Consider the following 21,714-nt stretch of genomic DNA (forward strand, 5'->3'; position numbering starts at 1 on the left):
AGCTGGTGGGTCCCGGTGAGTGCCAGCCGCGGGCGCGCAGGCGCAGTGCGGGCGGGGCGCGGGAGGACGCGCGGCTGCGGCGGCGCCGCCCCCGCCGCGTGACCCGCAGTAACCCCGCGCGGCGGGAGCGGCCCCGCGCGCCACTCGGCACGGGCCAACCAGGAGGCGCCGCGGCGCACGCGGGCTGGGCGCGCGGGGCGCGCACTCGGCGCTGCGCGGAGCGGGCGCTGCGGCCGCGGCGTCCCCGGGGCCGGTGAGCGAGTGCATGCGGGGCCGGGGAGCGAGTGCGTGCGGGGCCGGGGAGCGAGTGCGTGCGGGGCCGGGGAGCGAGTGCGTGCGGGGCCGGGGAGCGAGTGCGTGCGGGGCCGGAGAGCGAGTGCATGCGGGGCCGGGGAGCGAGCGAGTGCGGGGCCCTGCGCCCCCAGCAGCACGCCCAGCCGCGCCGCGGGGCCCCGCCGGGCCTCTCGCCGCCTCCGCGGGGCAGAGTGCGGCGGTCGTGGCGGGGATGAGGCGGCCCGGCTGCCCGCGGGGCCGGCGCACCGGCCGTGCCTCCGCGGCGTCCTCCCGGACGCGGGTGATTAGCGAGGTAACAGGCGGTAGCAAAGAGGTGTTTTCCTTGAGGTTTTCTTTGTGTTTGGGCTCTGAGGAGGTGCGGGGCTGGGGGGCCCGCCCGACAGGCCCCCGGTGCGGGGCGGGGACACGCCGTGTCTCCCCAGTGTACCCCCGGTGTCCCCGGCCCGGGGTTCCCGGCCCGGCCGCTCCTCGTGGTCTGTGAGCGAGTGGTGTGAGCCCGGCAGGGCCGGAGGAGGCGCGGGCTGCAATTTCCAGTCCTGTTCCAGTGCTGCCATCCAGGTTTCCAGGGTTTTGGTGCTGGATTTAGTGCTTTGGAGAGTTCCTTGCATGGACTCTCCCGGGAGGGGTAGGTCAGGAACACCCTTCACTCGCAGGGAGAGAAGGAAGGCTTAAAAGAGTTGTCTCAGATAGTTTCATCAAGAGGGTGAAGTTCATTGTTTGGGACCGATACAGAATCTCTGGGAAATAAGCAAACAGTAGCCCTCAGAAAAAGTAAGACAGTGACAGAATAAATACAGTTGTAAGATAGTTTTTAAGCACTGCTGTGGGTTTTTTTTAGCTTGCTCAAGAAATAGGCAACCCAAAACATTTACATAGAGCAACTGATATGTAATCTTTTAAAATCAGAAATACTGCATTTTTTTAGAAGTACCAGATTCTAGAACATGGCTGGTTTTGGCCTATCAAATAGATATGATAACACCAGATGTGAAATTCTTGTGTTTAAATAGCCTCACTTTTTAAGTGCAATTCTCAATACAGAATTTATGAAAAAGACCAATGCCAATGATAAATGCTTATGGTTACTTTTAAAAGTCAGGTAAGGGTAGTCGGTTTTACTCAAAATACTTCAGAATGTTATAGAATTCTTAAGGGATATTTGAGTTGACATGGAAGTGGTTTCGTTTTTGTGTTGTTGTTTTTTTGTTATTGTTGTAATTGCTTAAGCCTCATGTAAAGCAAAAGCATAAAATGAAACGAAAAAGCCTTAATGATGTTTTTATCTGGTGACATTGTGCTGTAGATATGGTTTTCTCCAGAGTGGATTGGCATCTCATTGTAGGGAAGTTCACTGTGGCATATGAATTTTTTATTTCCTAAGGTTAAAAAGTAAAAGTCTGAAATAACAGATGCATTGTCGGGTCTTAACTATACCCTAAGAGGAAGGTGGTCATCTGGGTACTCTTAAGACTATACTCATAAGCATCTGCACCACTGTGAGAGCAAACATTGTTCATAGTATTTGACTGTCCTGTGTGCTTTGAAAAGTTAAGGAAAGACATTGTTAAGCCTGGTGATTCCCCTTGTCCTGTGGATTTATACTTCAGGAATGGTTGAAACTAAAGGTTGTGACTTACAGACCAAATTTTCTTTGTAGTTGTTCAGCATGTTTGTTATTGTTAGTCCCTAGAAACCAGAGGTAGGTTCGCATTTAATGTTTGTATGTTCAGTGTTGATGACTGGCTGACACACTCGAGTCAGTCTGATGGAGCTGTTGATCTGTGTGGTGGAAACTTCTGAAACACATAATGCAATCAGCCCGTGGTACCGATCCAGCCCCCTTTGACTGATCAGGAAAGCAAGCTCCTTGCTGATGGATACAGAATCCCTCGAGGGAAGCAAACTTACTGACTTATTTCTAAAATAGCTTGTTTGATGTGAAATAAGCTGGCACTTGGTTCTGAAAGTTGTGCTATCTCCAAGTGTCCTATTCCACTCTAAGGAGGAATATAATAAATCTCAGCCTTGGTTTTATTCTATATATTTCTCAGTACTGGATGTTTTGAGAGAGCTCTGGCTTACAGCTGTGTATAAGGGGTAGACTCCATCTGGAGTTCTTTGGGGCTTTGACAAAAGCATTATTAATGTCCTATAAAGAGGTGTAAGGACTGTGGTGTGTCAAATCTGGGTTCTCTTTTTAGAAGTGTTTATGAGTGTTTCCTGTCTTCCCTGCTCCATCTCTCTTGCTTGGAGGATTCTGATTATGTAAGAACACTGAGCAGAGCATCTTGGACTGAGTATGCTGGTCTGTGTAACTTCTCAGTTTATGGCACTGTTATAAAACCTTAATGCCTATAAGAAATAATTTCTCAGATCAAGACCTCTGGTTTAGCCAGAAGCCTAAGAAAATCAGATTGATATTTATTGGAAAACTGACCATCTTTGAAAAACTAGAATAAATGTCTTCATGCTTGACTTAAAGCATGGTGTGCTTTTGCTGAACTGGTGAGCATTTAAGCCATTGATTTCCCAGCCCACATTCAGTGCTGATTGTAGGGCTTTTATTCTTCCTTTCTGTAGACCAGTGAATGGTTTAAGCCACAGCCATACTAAAGACCCAGTTTTTTCAATGAACTGTCAAGACATCTGGAACAAAGCATCATGCGTGGCTCAGGACAAAATGCAAAAGAGCTATGGATAAGGCATTCTTGTTCAAGGAGATCCAGCTGTGGAGTACATTTCCAGAAAGCAGCAGGAAGAGCTGAGTCCTGAATTGTTTATGATCTACACTTCTTTTGAAATTTATGTTCCAGTGAAAGACTAGCAAACGTGTCCAAAGTCCTGACAAACGAGCTGCTACTTTCTGCCACAGTGATAAATCCAAAGGAATAATGCAATCTGATATTGCAGTGTTACCAGACTCTAAAGACTAAGTTTGGGTGTCCTGGATTCCATTGAAGGCCCTTTTCTCAGTCAATGGAGAAAAGGTGATTTTTGAAGAGCAACTGAGAGAATTTACGTAGGACACTGAGTGGGGAGCTGCCTGAAAGCCAGCTAATAAGAAATAGGAGGCAGAAGGATTTATGTGGAATTTAGGCCATCTGAATATGGCCCTAAGATGCGACTTAGTACTACTAAGTAAGGTGTATTAACACTAAGAAGACTTGGCTTCAATTTCTATCCATTTCATCTGCTGCTGATTACTAAGCAAATTTACCATTTAAGCAGCTTGTTTCAGTGTGGGGGCTTCCTGGCTCATTCCCTGTCAGGAGTGACCCCCTGAGCCAGCACAGTCTGTCTGGGGGACAGCTCTGCTGAGAAGGCTCTGGGGGCCTTGGTGGGCAGCGAGCTGAGCATGGGGCAGTGTGTGCCCTGTGTTAACAGCAGCACAACCAGCAGGGGAAGTGGAGCAATTACCCCATTCCATTTGGCACTCTTAGACTGCATCCAGAATAGAGCATCCAGTTTTGCTCCCTGCCCTGCAACAAGGGGAGTGTTGATAAACCGGAGTGAGTTCAGTGGACAGCTGCCAAGATTGTCCTGAGTTGTGAGCTTTTGCTTTGTGAAGAGAACTGTGCCTGTCGAGCCTGGAGAATAGAAAGCTTTGGGAAGCCCTTCCAGAACCTGTGTGGAGGTTTTCAAGAGAATATGAAGGTGGATTCTGCACAGTGGTACGTGGTGGGAGGACAGGAGAGCAGGTGTGAGAGCTCTGTCTCTATAAGGCATTTTTCACACCGAGGTCTGTCAAGTGGTAGGACTTGCTATCCAGAGAAGCTGGTGCAGATTTCTTCCGTGAAGGTTTTCAAAACCCAACTGAATAAAGCCATGAGAAATCAGGTGTGATCTCACAGGCAATTGGGCTTTGAATTTGAGGTTGAAACAGAGTCTCCCTGATATCCCTTTCCACCTGTATTATCCCATGACTCTGTTTAGTTTCTGCCAGTGGAGCAGTCACAGTGGGAGGTTCTGAGCCAACTTGTTTAGGGCTGTATGTGGTCCAACAGTGCAGGTTTACACATCAAACTTGGAGGAGTATTGCAAGCACTCAAGCCAATCTTAAGCCGTTCTGAAATGGCAGGACTTTATTTGTTTAATTATGCAGTTACAGTTGGAAGAACTTGCTCTTCATCCTGAGGGCTTGGCCTACATCAGTGTTTGCCATGTAGCACGGCCTGAAGGGCTCTCAAAGGATTCAGCACTCAGCTTTGAGATAGTTTGGGATCTAATGATTCTGAGTATGTTAAAGGAAATCATCTGGACAAGGCCGTATCTTAACCACACCTCCTGAATGGCAATTCTGAAATACAGGACTTGGGAGGTGGGGGGTGTGTGAGAAAAGCATGCCACTCTGGAGGGAGGTCAAATGTTACTGTGTATTACCTTCTAAATGAGTTAGAGAAAAGTTGTTCAAAATTCAAAACAGTTTTAGAATCAGCTTGATTGAAAACTTGCAAGAGTCTTTTTACTGATCCTTGGGAAGGAATTACTCATCCATGTGTCCTCTTGATCCTTAAGTGAGCCTGCAACTCATGGGAAGTCAAGGTGCTGACTTTGTGTCTGTAATCCCGGAGAAGCAGGTGGCAATTTGTCACCACATGAGCACTTGGAAGTCCTCTTTCCCTCAGTGTTCATGAGTCTTGTTAATTACGAAAACGTGCTGGTTGATTACAGTATCTGAAATAGGACAAGCTGACTTCTCAGTTCTGTGAGTTTCCTGAAAAGCAGGGAAGATAAGATTATTGAAATTCCTGACTTAGAGGTACTCACTGGTAGTGAAAACAGCAATTAACAAACTGCAAGCTTTCTCCCATTTCACTATGAAATTGGAAATCTAGTGGTTTGTTTTTTAGGAACTGTGTAAATATCCTTAGCCTGAATGCTTGTATCTACTAGATGAAACGGGTATGAGACCTGGAAGGGGAAAATAGATAAAAAAGATTGGAATTGACTTGCTGAAGATGAAGCAGCAGAACAGCAGTTGTATTGCACTGCCAGATCCAGTTCCCCATCTATCTGCTGTGTTACATTGATGTCTGTGTACAACATTCTCTCCTCCTGTGATAAACTCCTAAGGATACTGTGAACTGAAAACTATATAAAAACATTTTTTTCTGCATCTTTAGAGAAAAGACTTCTGTCTTTCCCTTACTGCTTTGCAGAACAGGGTATGGAATGTGCCTCATTTTGTTCAGGTTGACTGCTGAGACATGCAAGAAACCTCGACCATCCAGAGGAAGGTTTTTCATGGGTGCTTTGCTTCTTGAGCGATTGGTGCAGTGTTATACATCAGTGTGCTTGATGACATAAGTTTTATTGGATCAGACATACAGAATGATTTCTACCAACCAAAGTTTTAAGGCAGTATGAGAAGGTAGTCTGTGAAACAGTGTTGTCTGCAGTTGTTTCACCACATCATTATTAAAATCAATGTCTGTGGGCTCATTCTGTGAGAACCTATGAAAAATGTGGAAAGTGGAACATCTGAGGTTAACTTTTAGAATTTAGACATGTTGGTAATTTGCGTTTGGTAAAGAGGTGTCTAGTCAGTTTTTAAGTATGTGGGTGTGGGGAAAGGCAGAAGGGAACAGGAGAAGCAGGAGGTGATGGCTTTGCAGGAGGATTTAAGTGGTTATATGGAAAGATGCATCTGCGTTTTTTGTCTGCAGATTTTGTAAGGATTTATATGTTTGTTAATGCAGTAGAGGAGAGAGGTGAAGCACAGGCATAGAGGGGAGACAAAGGTCCCAGTAATGCTTGGGCAGGGAATCTGTGTGGCCAACTGGGTTTGGTGTGTTCTGCAGCAGTAAGTCCACAAATGGCTTGTCAAGCCCTGCTGACAGAACTCTCCAGGCTTTTATTGCTGCAGTTTGATTGTCCTGATAAAGTGCTGCTGTGCTGTGTTGTTCTAGGGAAACTGTGAATAGAGAAATGATTTTCCTAATGGACAACTTTGAGGTGCTTAGAAAATATTTTCTAGTTCAGCAGCACTGAAAACTGTGTAGATTTTATTTTTCTCTCTCCTTTAGGGGGAAGATGCTTATGGAGATTTTTATGTGCTTCTCTTGCAATCTGCACAAATGGCTTAACCTGGTAACGTCCAGTACTGTCAATAACAAGTACAAGTCCATTTCCCAGTAGGTACAGCAGGGCTGTGAGCTGGTGTGTGTCAGCCACCAAGCCAAGCCTGTTAATGAGTGTGAGGGGTTTTGTTTAGGAATGCTAACTAAAGTAGACATTAAAAAAAATCTGCCATTTACCAATAAAAGCAGTTTTAGTTAAGAAAAAAATAATCTTCTGCCCAAATCTTGTGTTATGCATTCCCAAATGCAGTTGTGGCCATGTCCAGGGTGTGAAAGAACTGAGAGATCTGCTAATCTGACTTGGGTTTTTTTGTGCATGTGTAGGTACGTATACACCTAAGATAAGAGTTTGAGTACAGTAGTTGAAACAGCATGTATTTTAATTACATCATGAGCTGAATATTTCATAACTCTTTGGGGGATCTTTTTTTAAAAGCAAGATATATTTCTCTTGGTGTTTGAAATGTTAGAGGCTCATGAAACATGAAATTTTTATATTCTTCTTCTAGAAATATTTAATAGTCTATTCTGGACTTCCACCTTGTCAAGTTGTATTAATCTAATATGAACATCTGCATAACACAGACAAAATAATTTTGCCTGAGAATATTTGTAAAATTCCTACAAATGTTGTTGGTACTGTGGCACCTTTCTTTTTTCAAAAAGATGAGTGTTCTTGAAACTTTGCAGTGAAGGCTCTACCCAGCCAGGTACCTCAGTGTTGGTCGTGTTTACATAATGAGTATAAGGGTGTGTTTGTTTTCCCTGAAGAGGAAAACAGGACGCCCTTCTACCAAAACCTCCATCTCCCTCCGCAGTATTTGTGTACTGGTTCAGAACTGCTGACTCGAATTTACTCCTGTGAGGACTTAGTTATTTCCTCACCTTCATCTCTATGGATACAGAATATTTTCCTCTGATTTTCAACACCTTTGTTTGTAAGTTTTACTTTTAAGGACACATCCTTGGAGCTGAGAGCCACAATTCTGTAATGCTTCTTCACACAGAATAAAATGACCTCTAATTTTATAGGACCTTGTTTTGTGTTCGTTTCGTGTTATGCGATTGTTGGGCATGTTCATAACTGACTGTGCCTTGCTTTGCTTACAAAAGAGATAATAATAAGAGTAGAAAAAAGGATATTTTTTCCAGTGTGGTGGAGGAGAGAGGTTGTCCTGACACTCTGGTATTTCTAAGGCTAGAAAACAGAACGATGACTCAAATGAGCAGGGTAGACTTCTTTATGCCATGCTTAAGTAAATTCTAGTGCTGGATTTTGAACAAAGAGTCATTTTTTGCCAAGCAGTGTTGATATAAAACCTATATCAAGTAGCTCTTTAGGAAAACACTGAATTTGAAATATTTTCTTTTTCCTTGGTCATTTCTTTCTTTTGTAATACTGTATTCCCCACTGTCCCTGGAATTTTAGAGCAGCCAAGAGAAATAAAAATCTTCAAGTGGTTTGCAGTGAAATAGCCTGCTAGTCTTTCTGTATCTCAATCTTTTGTGTGACTTCCCATTGGTCACCCCCCACTTGTTGAGTGCAAAAATTGCTGTCTGCCCATAAATTCATTGAGGAATGAGATTGAAACATTAACAGCTGAAACTGCTTCTGTGGTAGCCTTCCCCAGCCTTGATCAAGTGCTGAACTGGGGATCTGTTTGGCCATGGCTTTTGGCAACCTGGCATTTGTAGTGTTGTATTTGTATCCATAGGAAATATTTGTTGAAGTCCTGTTTTTATAGATGGTGTGTGCAGCATTCTGAGTCTCTTATAAATCACTTCAGTTTAGTTTGAGTTGCTTTGAAATCTGGAGTTACATAAGCCAAGTATCTTTTTTGTATTAAGTTCAGAAAAATATTAGGAGAGAGGCAGTTTCTGGGCATTGCAGTAAAGTTGAGGGGGGGCTGTATATGTTTAAGTACAACTGATCTTAAGCAAAGTATTTCTTTTAAACCAGTTTAGGAGTCAAGCGTAGTCATCTGTAAACTTGGGTGTGTGGGTAGGAGGTTTCACAGACACCAGTGTGAGCTGTCTAAGAAACACACAACTGCTTTTGAGAATGGATTTATAACTTGTGGTGGAGGTAAGATTACTAAAAGTGAAACTTGCATATTCCCAAAACATTGAGTTGAGTGAATTTCATGTCTCTCTTTGTATTTGTGCTCAGGAAATGTTCTACAAGTTATTTTCTGCATTTATATAGAAGTGCTGCTTTCGATATGCCTGGCTTGGTTGTGACAGAGGTTCAGTCTGTGTAGTGTGAAACTCCCAGTGAGTGTTGGCTTGAGGCAACACTTCCTGGGGCTGGGACTTGATATTATAAATTGCCCTCATGTTGTTTTTCTGCTCTGTGGCTTGGCATCCCCTCATTGTTTTGAGAGTGAGCATTAGATAAGTCTGAAGCATTCACGTGGGCTTGGGAGCAGAATTCTTTCCTTAAAAAGGTAGTGGCCGTTTCTGAAGGATTTGTGACATCCGTCACAGGCCAGAGGAGAGAGATGCCTCCTATTCTGGAGTTTCAGTCACCACAGCAGAAGGTGTGGGGTGTGAGAAAAGCAGATATTCTTGTGGGAACTATTTCACTAATTTTTTTTTGGTAGTAAATCCCTGTAGATGACTGGACACAATGATGATGTTTACAAAAACCCCCAATAATAACATAAAAAGGAACACAACCTCCCCCGAAACCAAAACGAAACAAACAAATAGAACCAAAAGAACAAAAAACAAACACCACAAACTAAACCGACCAAAAAAACCCCAAAACAACAAAAAAAACTCTACACCAAAACACCATGAAACTGAAACCTGAAAATGTGTTTATCCTTCAAAAGAGAAAGTGTATTCAAAGTGTCAGCAGCTTGGCTTTTCGGATTACATGGTGAAACATCCCACTTCATCACTTTGATAACTTTGATCATGGTGTGGATATCTTTATTCCTTTGGGATGTATTGTAAAATTCCTCTTGTATATATTGTTCATCTGACTGATGCTTTTCTTGTAAAGCACTTGTCCACGATGTGGAATTTTCATGCTTTTTCTGGTGAAGTCTCCATCTGCATTTTGTTCTCTCTGATCTGCTTTGTTGACTGAGTATATTCATCTGCTGCCTGTTCTTTAAGAGCTTCTGTCTCACAGTTGCGGTGTTTGGTCTGTCAAGATTTGAACCAAACTGGGCAGGTTTTTTGATGTTAATCAGTAGTTATAGGCAGGCAGTTACGATTAAGCAATTGCATTGTGAAACTTGTAGAGACTTGTAGACTTGGCTCATGTTCTGCCTTCAGGAAAGGGGAACACAATCCCAAGATGAATGGGCTGTCTGGACAAGAGCCACGAGCAGTGAAGTCACAGGACTGAGCAGGAACTGGGGGACAGGTAATTCCAACAGGGGAGATTGAGACCATCACTGATCACCTACTCAGAACAGACCCCTGGCTCAAGTGGAGGGATGGGCTGCACGTGTGGACTAATTAGGATGAGAAGCAAGAGATACAGCAAATAGGGGTTTGAGTACTAATTAATGAAAAAGCTGTGCAATTTGTAACCAATGAAAACTGATGCCTTTGTTAAAATGTATAACTAGTGTAAAGTTTTGCTGACTTAGTGGGTTACACGAACCTCCCTACTTTGCACAAACTAGAATGAAGAAATAAAATCCTTCATCTCAGTGTGTGAATTGACACTGCACACGGAGTAATGAGCCCGTGTAAGGGACAACAATCATCCCTGATAAAAGCCCATCAAATAGAGAAGAAATCTTATGGAAAGAAGGCAAGGACAATATAAATACACATGCTTACCAGATTTTGGACCTGGACACCCAATATTTTTTAAAAAATGAATATAGGGTAATGGATAATTTTTCCTGTGACACTACATTAACTCAAATTCATCTAAAAGTAAACGAGAATACTGTTACGCATGTATAGCTTCTGCTGGAGAAAAAACAGAAGCAGCCTTACAGCAAAAAATTTGTGGGGCTGTTATGTTAGATTTTTTGTTCTGCTCTGATGAATACATGACTAGCGTACAGCACAAACCACACTGAATGTGTGGTATCAGAACATCTTTTTTGCTTTGTTTTCTAAGAAATAAATAAACCAGAACTGTTTATGCCTTAGCCTTTCAGATTTCCCAGAAATTGGAGAACTGATCTTAAGCTGTTTTGCAGTAGAAAATAGCATATAAACCGTCCCTTCAATTCAGATGGAAAGCAGAGTCTGCCTCCCAGTGGAAGTACTTAGGAGGATTGACTTAAACAAGTGGAAAATGATTGTAGGAATTTGGAGAGTGATAACTAAGCTGTTATTCCACTTTGTCAGTAGCCAAAGGTTGGGGGTAATGGTTGAAGTTTCTGGCTTATTTTTTATGCAGACTTTTTCATCCTGTATGTGCAGTGGTATTGGTGTTCTTTAAGTATAATTTGTATCTGTTGTTTAAAACTATCAGGATGTCAGGGAAATTGGTAGGTTTGTCTCTCTCTGGCACTTAATTTGTAGATACCAAAGTTCCTCTGAGGTCTTCTGCAGTTGTAAGGTACTTTATCCATTAATTTGTGTTTCTCTGACACAAACATGAAAACATTAAATTTAGCTTGGCATTGAATACTTCTCATAACTGCTTATAAAAAGGAGTGGAAGCAGCATATTGAAAGTACCTGGTAAAGTGTCTGAAACAAGTAAGGCACTTGTTTGCCATGAAGCAGTAATATGTGGTGGGAGGAGAAGGAGAGAAAAGATTTAACAGCACTAGATTTGTGTTCTGGTGTAGCTGTTTCTTTTGCTCTATGACTTTGAATAAATACTTCTAGCACACTCTTTTCATCTTGGGAAGTGCTTCCAGGTTTGCTGACAACAGTTGTTACCCGAGAGCTGTGTTTTATTGTTCTTACTAACAGATGATGTGCTTGTGAGTTCATTAAATATTTAAACTGTCTTGCATAAGTTAAAACCAATGTATTTAAGGAAAATGAGTTTTAAAATGTTCTGAGTAGCAAAAAATCTAAGATGCAGAATTGCAATGGGGTTTGCATTTCAGTTGATTTTATTGGAAGGGTATTTGTGTCATGGATAAAGGTGGCTTTAGGAGTGCCTGTTTAAGTGTTGCTCCTGAAGCTCGTTAGTGTTGAACTTACTTTGATTTAGCTTTATTTTTCACCTTAACAAAGGTTTAAATTTACATTTGTAACCTGTGCAGTTGGACTATGCAATGAAAGTCCTGTAGGGTGTTTTGGGCAAAAAACCGTCAAACTGTTTGTCTGTTTTGTGATGTCACTTTAGCTTGTCAGTTCTCGTAAGTATTGCTGGCTTTGATCTGTCAGAAACAGAGGACAGATGTACAAACCTGACCCTCTTGCTGTCCCGCAGCGTGCAGTGCTATTTCATACAGTGAGGCTTGGAGTAGAAGAGGTTGATCTCAAATAGTTTTTAACACCCACTTACATTACCTTTTTAGAAATGACTGGATATACCAATGATCCGTTTGAGAGAAAGTGAGGGTCTTTGCCCTCAAGAAATGTCAGTTTCTTCCATCTTCCCTAGTTCTGTGCTACCGCATTTGTTTCCCTCTTGTCTGCCACGACTAGGTGGGATTTCTCCTTCATGTAAATGAGCCTACTTAGAGGAAAAGAAAAATTTTCTAGATAATAGAACTTCATTTGTCTCAAAATCGAGTTAGTAGACTAGAAAGTGTTTCCCTAGGGTAAAGGAGTTATTTGGTTCATGTTATTTCTATTGTTACAGTATCTTGGTGTTAGCAATTATGTAACATTTTATTTATCCTCATACCGTGCCTTCTGGCTGCTTCCTAAGGAAATAAGAGTATCATTTCACAAACACTGACCTGTGAAGAACATAAATTAAACCCCTTTGTATTTATGGGAATGTTTATTAGCCTACATCCAGAATTTAAAGGTATTTAGGCTTATAGTACTTGCAACCCCAAACGATGAGGTCTAGAAAAAGTAGTGAGATCATTAGTAGCGAGAGCAGCAGGTTAATCCTCCAGTCCACAGCTCTTCCCTGATCCCCCAGGGTGCTGCTGACGGCCGAGTCATGAGGCGTTGTCTGTCCTTGTGTGCTCATCTCTATTCTTCTGCAGCCCCGTGCAGGTTTGATTTGCAGTACGACTGCCAGTCTCTTTCCTCCTCCTATTTTGCCTCGGCATTAACTCCTGTCTACTCATGGTTACTCAGTTTGAGATAACAGAAGAATAACTTCTTTTGTAGTGCTAATTTTCTGTTGATTTAGGTGCCTGCAGTGACTCACCCTAGGCTCAAATAAGTACCAAAGTTGATACAAAGGAAAATCCACCCTCTGCCCTGAGAAGGAGAGGGTTTAAACTGGATCAGCAAGCTAATCTGACTCATTCCTAGCCACGTAGGCACTCGTTTGTTGGTACAATGGAGGGAAAAAGCCGAATTACACTTTGGAGATGAACAGTCTGTTTTTATTAGCAGCCCAGTTAAATCTACTTGAGCCAAACTGAAATCACACCCTCAGGCCATGCAGTTCATGGGCAACTTTCGCTGCCCCATTGGTGTATTAAATTCTTACTTTGGAAACTGGTTGTTCCAGGTCACTTTCCTGTTGGTCTGTGTGTGCCTTCATGTGCTTTTCAGAAACACATTCATGCAGAGAAGAAGTGAGTTAAGTTGTGGATTTGCTTATGCTGAATCTTTGTGGGGGGCAAGTTGGGGTAGCAAAAGTGGAATTTCTGAAGTGTTCTAGCAATCTGCCAGTGTCTGTGTGTTCCCCAGCAGAGCAGCAGGAAGCAAATAAAGAGCCTGAGGATTCACCCAGAGTTGTGCAAGAGTTGGGTCACAGCTGGAGGCTACAGGTGATCTGAATGAGGTAGCTCAGAATTGCCCTAGATGTGCTTGCAGAGAGTAGTTATTCTCACCGTGTCCGTAAGATCTGCTTCCTTTTGAGAGACAGCCATAATCAGTAGTAATTTTGGTCTCCCACCAAATGTGTTTAAGCTGACAGCAGTTCACAATGTGTGTGTGGCAGCAGGGAGGGCAAAGTCCAGGGAGAGACAGGATATCTGTTGTTCAGGACTGTGAATGAGAAATCCAGGGCTGAAGTTGATGTGAGAATAATTTCCTTCTGTGTCTGTCAGCTTAAAAAGGTGTCAGAAAACCTTTGAGTGTGGATCGGTCTTACAGCCATGCATTCGGGTTCTAGATCTTTCTGTAGCAGAGGCTGTTCAGTAACTGTGGCAAGCCCTGTGTGGTCACATGGAGCTGTTGAGGAAGCTCCTGATGGGTTTGTTTCCAGTGGGTAGTGGTCACTGGGGGTTGGTGTGCTGAGCACTGCTTTTCCTTGCTATTGGAAGCAGATGTCCTTTGGGACAGAGCCTGGATCTGTTCCCAGCTTGAGTCCAGAGAAGCAGTTGGTTTTGTAACAGGCTTTCAAGTCTGCTTTGTGAAGGGTTTTGCAGGAGTTTGAAAGGCATGTGGAAGGTCTCCCTTGTGTTAGAAGTGATGCTGAGACCCAGGAGCAGCCTGGAAAAGGGTTACATGGAGAGACGCGGGGTTGAAAAATCAGCAAGCAGGGAGCAAGGACGGACAGTGTGTGTGCTTGTGTGGAAACCACAGGGCGTGTGAGAGAGGGGACTGACAGTATGGCCTGGAGGGTGCTGGGCCCTGGGGAGCAGCACGGGTCCTGTGAGCAATCTCAGGGCAGCAGCTCTGGGGATGCAGAAGGGGGTGGGAGGAGAAGTGTGTGGAAGCAATGCAGGGTTACCTGGGGAGCTGAGGTGTGTCCTTGCGCTCACTGAGCTGTCAATTCAAATTTGGGAAGATGTCCTGAGCACCAGCTCTTCTCCAGGGATCCCAGGCATCCATTTCCACCATTCAGTAGGTCTTGTTTGGATTTCCATCATCTCAGTTTGAAGAAATGTGTGAAGACACTTCTGCTGTAGCTGTGAGAACATCTGATTTCAGATATAGCTGTGTCTCGAACCCATATTGTAATAGAGATCTTCCACTTAGGTGGCTGCATGTTTAGGATTCTTCTCTGCACCGTTCATCATCTCAGGCTCTACCTTGCTTCATAGTCCAGGGAATTTGCTTGTGAAGCATAAGCTGTTGCTCCTGTGTACATTTGATTTTCTTTTCTATTTTTATATAGGTGACTACCTTAGTATTTATAAATGAGTAATAGGGATTTCTTTAGATCTCTTCTTTTTGTAAAAGAAAAGCTGACTGCTGAATGACAGCTCTGATAAGTGAATTCCAGATGTAGTGAAAACATGCTTCCTTAGGGTTGTTATGTTACTTTTTAAGTCCAGATGTAAACTAGAGGCTAATTTTTGATACAGTTAAGTCTTTTATTGGCTTTGTTTTGGTGCCTTGAGTACTCATACTGTTATATTTTATAATTAAGAGATCAGACAGTGTGTGAAGATACTAATTTATTTTGTCCATTAAAACCTAATCTTGTGAATAACCATTTTGTCCTTTCTGTGCATGTGTCAAAGGCTGACCTGGCAAAATGCCAAGTGCCAACCACAGAGTCAGAGCCCCCCCCCCCCCCCAGCCCCGAGGGAAAGGGAAATAAAAAACCCCTGAAACTAAAACTTAAAATGGCAAACCTTTTATATTTACGCAGAAGAGAGAAAATTAAAAGCTAAATGCAATATGTACAAAGGTAGGAAGAAACAACAAGTAACTCCACACTGAGTCGCCCAAACAATTGTACAGATTTCACCATCCAGACCCACAAAACACCCCAAAAGTCACCTCCCAAGAGACACTCGGCAAGAGAGGAGAAAAAACCAACAATGAAAAAAATGTTTACTTCCCAAGTTAGAACAGCTGCAAGTAGTGGTGGGGCCTGTCACTCCCAGCACAGTCATAGCAGGTCCCCTCTGCGCTTGGCCATGGAAGGAAAGAAGAGCTGGGCACCTCCTACACCTCCTTTCATACCTGATTTGATGTCAAATGGCATGAAATCTCTCTTTGGCTGCTGAAGTTGGGTGATGCTTGTCCCCTCTAATCTATGTAATACTATCTGGGCCTACTAAAATCAAGGCCCAATCTAGGCCTTCCTAAAACTAAGGCCAAAACCACCACAGCACGTTAAAAAGTCAGTTTTGTTTTGCGAGGCTCGCTGATAAAAGAAATTTCATGTGTGTCCCTACAACTATGAATTGTTGACCAAAATATTTTTTGCAATAGTATTGTGGAGTCTCTGGGTTTGAGTTTGGTTTTGCTTAATTAGTATGTGTGAAATCAGGGAAGTCAAATGGGGCAGTGAGAATCCTGGGTGCTCAACTCAAGCAACAAACACTTGATCCACTGAAACGGGAAAAGATTACCTGTGTCAGAACCGAATAGCTGTGTAAATAATAATGTTTGCAGAAAGGTAATAGGTACAAAATGTTTACATTTGCTGCATATTTTACATGTCAATTGCTGGAACAGGTTATGACTTCTTTCTGCAAAGGGCAATAAATAAAACTTTGTATAGTAGAGCAAAGTCAATAAATGCAATGATTAAGTCTTTTTATAAAGTGTTCAGGACTATTTATTGCTCAGACTGAAGTGTGTTCTCTGTGCAGATAGATAAAGAGAGATAATTCCTTTTTTTTTCTACCCCTAATGGTAGAAGCAGTGTACACTGAAAGCCAGTGGGGAATTAGAGTTTGTCAGGGAGGCAAATCCCATGAGCTGCTGAGTTTAACTAATGCTCTTCCAGCCCCTCGGATTGTACAGGACTTGTACAGGAGTCTGAGCTGTGGTTGTGTGACCATTGGCTTTACTTTAACTTGGATATAATGGGTCTACACTCTCAGATGACAAAGTGCAGTAAAAGATGAGCAAAAGGTTTTATTTATTTACTTCATAATACAAGTGGAAGAATGGAGAATATGTTTTATAATTGCCATATTTAATGGGGATTTTCCATTTTCACGTTTCAGTTGCCTGTGACAACTCAGCTGTTGAGTAAACTGAGACGGGAACATCTTGCACCGGCTCTTGTACCTGTACCTGCCACGATGAGAAGTTGCATAAGGTTTCTTTTTCTTGTTAATTCATCTTTTATTGTAATGTAATTGTTATAAGCAGGTCAGTTAGTAAACACATTCCTTTAAGGATTTTTTTTCTTGGCTAGCGAAAGTTTGTTTCTAGAACTAAAGGGTATAACAGTATTAGTATAAGTAGTATATCAGGCCAAATCACTGGTTATGTATTAAGCAGGATCAGTCCTGGAAAAGGCCAGTTTGCTTCTCCAGACTCATTCATGAGTGTGCTGATTGCTGCTTCTCTTTGCTCTTGAAACAAGTGTAAATTTTTAATTTGTAGTCTTTTTCTTTCCCATTTGGTGACAACATTGTGAAACAGAGTTACATGTAGCCAAACACCTGTTATGTATATGTGGAACCATTTGCTTGCACAGGTTTTCTGTAAGTTGTATTCTTGAATAAATAAGCTGCTCCTCTCTCCAGAATTTAACCTCCCAACTTTTCCTGCTCCACTAGTCAGGGTTTGAGCACTGATTCCTCAAAAACCCCAGCAGGATTATATGAAATCAGGATGGATGCAGGTTCTGTAAGCACTTGAGTGTTTACAGCTGATCTCCAGACTGAACCACTTAGTTAGAATATTACCATATGTCAGGTATTTTTATTTGTCAGTCATTAAGCAGGAGCTACCTAAGAACAAAATTCAAGCATCGCAAAGGCAGTGGACATTCTAACCATGTCATAGTCTAATACTTGCAAAAACTGCTTAGGCTCGTGCCCTCTGATTTCTGTTCCCTGTACCAAATTGCTGGGTTTACTTACCCTCTTTTTATAGTCAAAACCAGTCATATACTTCCAAAATTAGTAAGGTGGCAACAAATCCTACTTCAATGAAATTGTAAAGCCCTACATAGTATTTCACTAAACCTTTCAGAGTCTGTTGTTGTTGTTTGGTGCTTTTTGTAAAGGCAGAATATTGAACAGTGAACAGTACTTCTCTTTTAAGCCTTTCAAATCTCATATAACCTTGAAAATGTCATTAAAATTTTTAATTTTCAGATTAGTTCTGCAAATTAATTATTAGTAATGTATTTTCATTTTAAGATTTTTTTAATATACAGTAAATGTTTGAAATAGCAATTTTTACAGTGTTTGCTTTTGCATTTTTCTTTGCATCTTAATGAAAAGAGTCTTCTTTTACATTGTCATTAAAAATTCAGGGGGGATTTTGGAGGTTAAATGACCTTTTATTTAAAAAAAACCCCACAAAACAAAACCTAACCCAATAGAATGTGTACTGTCATGTTCAACTGCATTGGTTTTGCTTGCAGTAAAATATAATTGTCCTACAAGTGAGCACTCCAGTCTCAGATTAGGGTAGTGTTTTGCTTCTATGTTGTCATCAAAATGAATTTTTATTCAGTGCTTAGTGATCCATTAGCTGACTCCAGTATTCTGCTGGGAATGGCAGTGATAAATCTTGGGGATGAAGGCATTTTGAACTGCATTTCCTTTGCTTACCTGATATTCTTCTCTTTAGCAACATATCAAAAAAATAAACAAAATGATGAGTTAAAATTTATCTTCTTCAGTTCTACAAGGAAAGAGATGGAGCCTTTACGTTTCCACCAAGGCACTTCCTTTGTGTCGTGGCTCAGCTCTCCTTAGGAACAATCACCCTACAAAGATATTGGAGCTTGTCCTTCTAAAGAGCCTATTAGAATGTATCTTTCTTGCTTGTTCAGAAGGGGACTGCACTTTTCCAACTTCCAATTACAATGGTAATTACAGTTAGTTGAAAGCATAGATGCTCTGTAAGTATTGTAGTCTGAAACCCATTACCAAACACTGGCACAGGAGCACTGTGACTAAAGTTTGCTATCTCCTAATTATGAGATTTTGAAGGAATTAAAATGGAATCTTACTTGGGCTTTAAAGCAAGAAACAGCATTTGCAAAAGATAGCTTTTTAATCTTTAAAAACCCCATTTTAAGTGAAAAAAATCTTGTGTTAATTTTTAAAAGAAACTGTTTGCAATAGATTTGTGATAGTTTCACTTTTCTGAAGGAGGAGCTGAAATAATTAGCAGTTTACTCGGGGTAAAAGATGTACATCAGAGCAGAGTTCTAGAGCTGGGTGTTTACTTTTCTGAGCTAGGGTGATATTCCAAAACATTTCCCTCAAGTCTGTCCTGTTATGGCATTCCTTAGACCCCTTTCTTGCAGTGTAGCCTTTTAAGAAATGGTGGGCACAGCACAACTGATGTTTGCAATTCCAGCAAACATTTCCAGGTTTGGGGTTTATGTGCAAGGCCTCAGGTAAGCCAGAAGAGAGAGCTTGACATGACATCTTGTCATGGTTATTTTAGAAATGGGAAAAGTTCCTCTGTCTTTTTGAGTAGGAATAAAGTTGTTGGAATAACTGCAAAATTGGATGGCAGCTGGCTAAGTGCCCCTGTAACCAAGGAGGGTTATGAAACTTAGAATATTTTTGTACAGGCTTGACTGACTGGAATTTCAGACAAGGAATTTCTTTGGAGAAAAGTTTTCCTAAAGGTATTAAATGAGTTGCTTTAGTTTTTTTTTATAATGGTGTTTGGTTAAATTCTGTTTCTACTTTATAGGCAGAGAGTTCTGTAGCTTTATAAGGAGAAAAAAAATTGTGCCCTTTCCGAACTGGGCCAGACAAAATTACAATACAACATACAGTTTTTTGAAAAATGGATAAACTTTTGCTGTGTGAACTTTGGATTCAGCTTTAAAACATCTTGTTCTGTGTTGCTGTCAACAATAGCACAATTTTTGTGAACAGCAGTAGCTTATTGGCTGGCTCATGATTATTTTCATTAAGTATCCTTCAGTGACAGCCTAAGAACATAAGTCTCTTCAAACGATTACTGAATTTGCCCTTTAGCCTATTGAAGTTTGTTTTTTTCATTCGTCATTGCTTTTCGCCTTTGATCTCTGAAAAGTAAAATATATACACTTCCATTTTATTTTTTTAAGGTTTTTAAATCCATTTCCCCCACTGCTGCTTGTTGCAGTAAGTCCCTACTGTGAAGAGCTCCTGTGGTTTATTTGAGTGTGTCTCTGGGTGCTCTGCAGAACAGGCTTTGATGTTGCTTGGTTTCTTCAAACTGAAATGATGCAATGTTAATCAAGAGATTACAGCAGCTTGTTAGGGAAGAAGACAGTGGTGAAATGTTTTTGCTTGGAGTTTTAGGAAATTGTTTTAGGGAAAGATAGAATTAATCTCATCCTACAAAGGAAGGATGTTGGATTGTTCTGTAACCAAAAGTATCTACAGATCTAAGATTAATGAAGCAAGATTTCTTTCCATTACTAGTGAAGGATCTTACATGATTTAAACATTACTTTTTCAACTCAAATTTCTTTTCATTAGGGTTTTTGGAGAGTTAATGGACAAAGTCAATGAGCCTAAGACATCTGCAAAGAATAATATATCTTATGAATGAAGATTTACTTAATTTAGTATTGTAAAATGCTGTGCATCTTATGTGTACGTCTTTATTAGTTGGCAGTTGGTTGATTTATGGTATTGCTTTTAATAACTTTTCAAGGCTATGAATAGAACTTAACTGACAGAAGTGTGTCTGTAGTGCATTTGGTTTTATGTACATAACACTGACTTTAATAACTGATGTCTCTGTCACTGTGGTGTATATTCATCTTTAGGCATTATGGCAAATGTTCCTATTTTCCATAAGGATTTAAATTATTTTATTGATTTTTTTTAATCTTTTAGGTACACAGGATAATTTCTTGACTCCACAAAAATTAGAAAGTTGCATCATCATTGTGGTTATTGGATAGGATAAATGATGCTTTCAAAGAAGTCAAAGTGAATATTGTGGTATCATTAAGGACCCTGGAAAAAGTTGCACATCTCTTCATAGTGCTGTTGTAAGGATTTTGGGGATATTTCTAAGCTGGTATTTACCAAATAGTTAACTGATTGTTATGTTTATTGATATAACAAATGTGCCCACTGCCTACTGGTTCTGAGATTGAAATCATGGGACTGATGGGAAGTCTCTAGGATTAAAAGAACCAGCAAAGTTCTGTCACATACAGGGCCTGTCTTCTCTCACATAAGTGTCTCAGTTTGTCTGATGCTTGGAAAGCATTTCAGCATCCTTAGTGTTTGGGGTTCCCATGTATAGAGAGCAGTGGCAATGCTTGTGTTCTTAGGGATTGTATGGAGGCTGATGATTTACAGTCACATAAAGATTGCTAATGAAGATGTAGGTGTGCTGATGTGGTCTGAGAGAGTCTTTTAAACTCTGTAATCACTTATTTTCGGAGAAATATTTCCCATTCACATGTCATTGTACTATGGGTTGCTAAATGGGAATGGAAGAGTTTTTCCTTATGTATTAATGTCTTGTTTCATTTGTGTTATGGTTTAAGACTAGTAGCATAATTTCTGCATTAAAAGCCCTACTGGGATATGAATTTTTAAAATTATATTTGAAAATAACCCCCTGCCAATGGTGATAATTTACCACTAACTTTTTTCTTTTCTCTTTTCAGATCTTTTTGGATCCTCATGTAGTTGATTGATGTTTCCAAACTCTTTCTTGGAACCTTCACAAGCCTCCAAAATGAAGTTGAAGCATGACATCAACCCTATTCTTTTACAGTTTATAAACTTTATAATTTTGGTGTACTCCCTTGTAACATACATTCCATGGTACATACTTTCAGGATCAAAGCAGGCTATAGCAAAAGCCAAGCAGGTTAAAGCCAGACCTGTGAATAACAAGCCTGGGGGCGCGTACAGATCTGTTAACAGCCTGCATTGCTTAGCTTCAGTTTTATATCCGGGGTGTGATACGCTTGACAAAGTTTTTAAATATGCTAAGACTAAATTTAAGGACAAAAAACTCTTGGGTACACGTGAAATCCTTAAAGAGGAAGATGAAATTCAGCCGTCGGGAAAAGTTTTTAAAAAGGTAGGTCTTTTTGCAGTCTGCCTTTAAGAATTTGTATGAAGTGTGTTTACTTTCTTATGCAGCACATTTAGCCCTGTAAAGCAAAGCTGGGCAAAAAATAAGTTTCTCTACTTAAATAGTTACGAAAAAAATTAAATTATCTAATTGTGAATCTTTCATTATTAGCATTTAAAACAAACCTAAAACCTTTTTGCGTTCTTGAGTAGATACCCATTTTATGGTTTCAGTCAAACTGAAAGCACAAATATATTTTAGGTATTTATTTTTAATATTCAGCTGATGGCATAAGTGGCTTTAAAGGTTACATTTTAGGGGAATTAAAAAATGTCTCCCTTTGTATTATTCTGAACTATAATCAGATAAATATTGAAAAATTACTAGTTGCCTGTACT

At 41.0% G+C, this 21,714-nt stretch overlaps 1 protein-coding gene across 4 annotated transcripts in view; it reads left to right on the plus strand.

The window, feature by feature from the left end:
* Nucleotides 1-21,714, plus strand: part of ACSL3 (acyl-CoA synthetase long chain family member 3) — a 52,443-nt gene continuing 30,729 nt past the window's right edge. Inside the window, exons 1-4 of one of the 4 annotated variants that reach the window (XM_071565962.1) lie at nt 130-253; nt 16,303-16,397; nt 20,113-20,270; nt 20,901-21,322. In XM_071565962.1, coding sequence (XP_071422063.1) covers nt 20,930-21,322 — 393 coding nt within the window. In that variant the 5' untranslated portion in view covers nt 130-253; nt 16,303-16,397; nt 20,113-20,270; nt 20,901-20,929. Of the gene's footprint in view, nt 16-129; nt 254-16,302; nt 16,398-20,112; nt 20,271-20,900; nt 21,323-21,714 lie in introns of those variants that run through there. The other 3 variants (XM_071565961.1, XM_071565960.1, XM_071565963.1) reach the window with 3 other exon arrangements.

The sequence above is a fragment of the Pithys albifrons genome, chromosome 11, assembly GCF_047495875.1.
Source record: "Pithys albifrons albifrons isolate INPA30051 chromosome 11, PitAlb_v1, whole genome shotgun sequence".
In the NCBI taxonomy this organism is placed as follows: domain Eukaryota; kingdom Metazoa; phylum Chordata; class Aves; order Passeriformes; family Thamnophilidae; genus Pithys; species Pithys albifrons.